The sequence below is a fragment of the Austrofundulus limnaeus genome, unplaced genomic scaffold (genome assembly GCF_001266775.1).
Source record: "Austrofundulus limnaeus strain Quisiro unplaced genomic scaffold, Austrofundulus_limnaeus-1.0 Scaffold4, whole genome shotgun sequence".
NCBI lineage: Eukaryota > Metazoa > Chordata > Actinopteri > Cyprinodontiformes > Rivulidae > Austrofundulus > Austrofundulus limnaeus.
In genome coordinates, this window is record NW_013952406.1 from 4,916,998 (window position 1) to 4,918,834 (window position 1,837).

Consider the following 1,837-nt stretch of genomic DNA (forward strand, 5'->3'; position numbering starts at 1 on the left):
GCTGGTAAACTGGCTGAAAATGTAATATTGTCTCAACTTAAATAGCCAAGCTAACAAACTTGTAGACTGCAAAAAACTTCCATCTAACCAATTTTTAAAATCTTGTATCCATCCAAAAAAAATTTTTTGATCTTGTTTTGAGAGTGATAACACGAACAGAAAGTGTTAGAATATTAATCCAATTTTTAGAAAGTGTAAGATCTTGTTAGCCTGAAAATTTGACTCAAACTTTTCTTTAAAAAAAAGGAAATAATTTTTTTTTGAGTCAATTCAAGTATTTCAAGAATTTTCCCAAGTAAAATTTTCTTACTCCATTGGCAGAAAATTTTCACTTAATTTGAGTCAAATTTTCAGGCTAACAAGATCTTACACTTTCTAAAAATTGGATTAATATTCTAACACTTTCTGTTCTTGTTTAGTAAATCACTCTCAAAACAAGATCAAAAAAAATTTTTTGGATGGATACAAGATTTTAAAAATTGGTTAGATGGAAGTTTTTTGCAGTCTACAAGTTTGTTAGCTTGGCTATTTAAGTTGAGACAATATTACATTTTCAGCCAGTTTACCAGCTGAAAAAGTTTTGTGTGTATTATAGTGTATTTTATTTCAGCAAAGACATTTTTTACAAGTAAACTGTTCCTTCTTAAAACTAGTCTTTGCTCTTTTGTTTCTCCAAACCTTCTGACTATTGCTGCATACATTTCAAAATAAAATCAAAATGTGCCACCAGAGTGCAGCAAAAACTTACTTTACATWATTTTTCTGTCTACAGATGCAGGCAACATGTGTCCTCCTGAGTTCAACCCTCTCTTCCTGAATCCCCCTGTGGTCATTGCTGAATATGGAAAAGACATCAATGTAAACTGCACCGATATGGAAACTGGTCGTAGAGAAATGACCCTAGTGTTGGGAGATGATCAGGCTCAAAGTACAGTTTTTGACAGTTTTGTTTCCATCACGACTTCACTGACTGACTGGAACKCAACGGGAGAGTGCAAAATAAAGCTAAATGAGTCTACCGAGTGCAGCGAAGAGATTGAAATTATAACATATAGTAAGTGTCATTTWAAATTATTACAAATCAATGGTGAAAAAGCTATGTATAAAATATCTATTTATGCATATTTAGCAGCAATTTTTACAATATGTATTGTTTTTGTTTTTACAGAAATCCCAGATGTCCTTCTTTCTGTAAAAATCAAACATATTTTGATCGAGAAGACAACGTATGAACTGCAGTGTGACGTCTTCAATGCCGCTCCCATCCAAAACCTCACCATCGAGTGGTACAAAAACAATGAAATCATAAATGTAACGTCTTTCTCTGAAACAGTCAGAACACCAGTAAATAAATCCAGCAATTTGGAAATCGATGTCAGCAGAGAGGAGAATATTGTCCAGTTTAGATGTGAAGCTCAGCTCAACTTTGACCCAGAACCACAACATTCTGTTGTTTCTCGAACACTCAGCCTCTCAGCACTCGGTGAGTAAACACTCTTTTTATTTTAACATTTCTTTTTCAAAATGAGCAAATTTAGTGCAGTTATTTATTTGTCAGATGATTAGTGAATGTAAAACTTTTTTTTCAGATGTTSCTCTCACCACTGAGCCTGGAAATATAACAGCCCCTGCAGCCACGCCCAGCCCTGAGRCACCACCACTACAAGGTACGCATCTCCAGAACTGCACTTGTCTCGCTCCCAAAAGGCAAAGTTAACAATTTTCCCTGTGGATTTGGATTTATAAACTTTATTAATTTCATAAAACATAAAACATAAAACAAAATTCTATGTACAATAATAAGAAAATACAAATAAAAGAAATGAATGGTGGCAGA

The 1,837-nt window shown here is 33.7% G+C and overlaps 1 protein-coding gene across 2 annotated transcripts in view; it reads left to right on the forward strand.

Annotated features, from left to right (window-relative positions):
• The window catches only part of icam5 (intercellular adhesion molecule 5), a 9,130-nt gene that overhangs the window by 1,170 nt on the left and 6,123 nt on the right, over nucleotides 1-1,837 (forward strand). For both annotated transcript variants that reach the window (XM_014024511.1, XM_014024520.1), the window contains exons 2-4: nucleotides 773-1,054; nucleotides 1,169-1,483; nucleotides 1,590-1,667. In XM_014024511.1, the coding sequence (XP_013879965.1) occupies nucleotides 773-1,054; nucleotides 1,169-1,483; nucleotides 1,590-1,667 (675 nt within the window). The remainder of the gene's footprint in view (nucleotides 1-772; nucleotides 1,055-1,168; nucleotides 1,484-1,589; nucleotides 1,668-1,837) is intronic.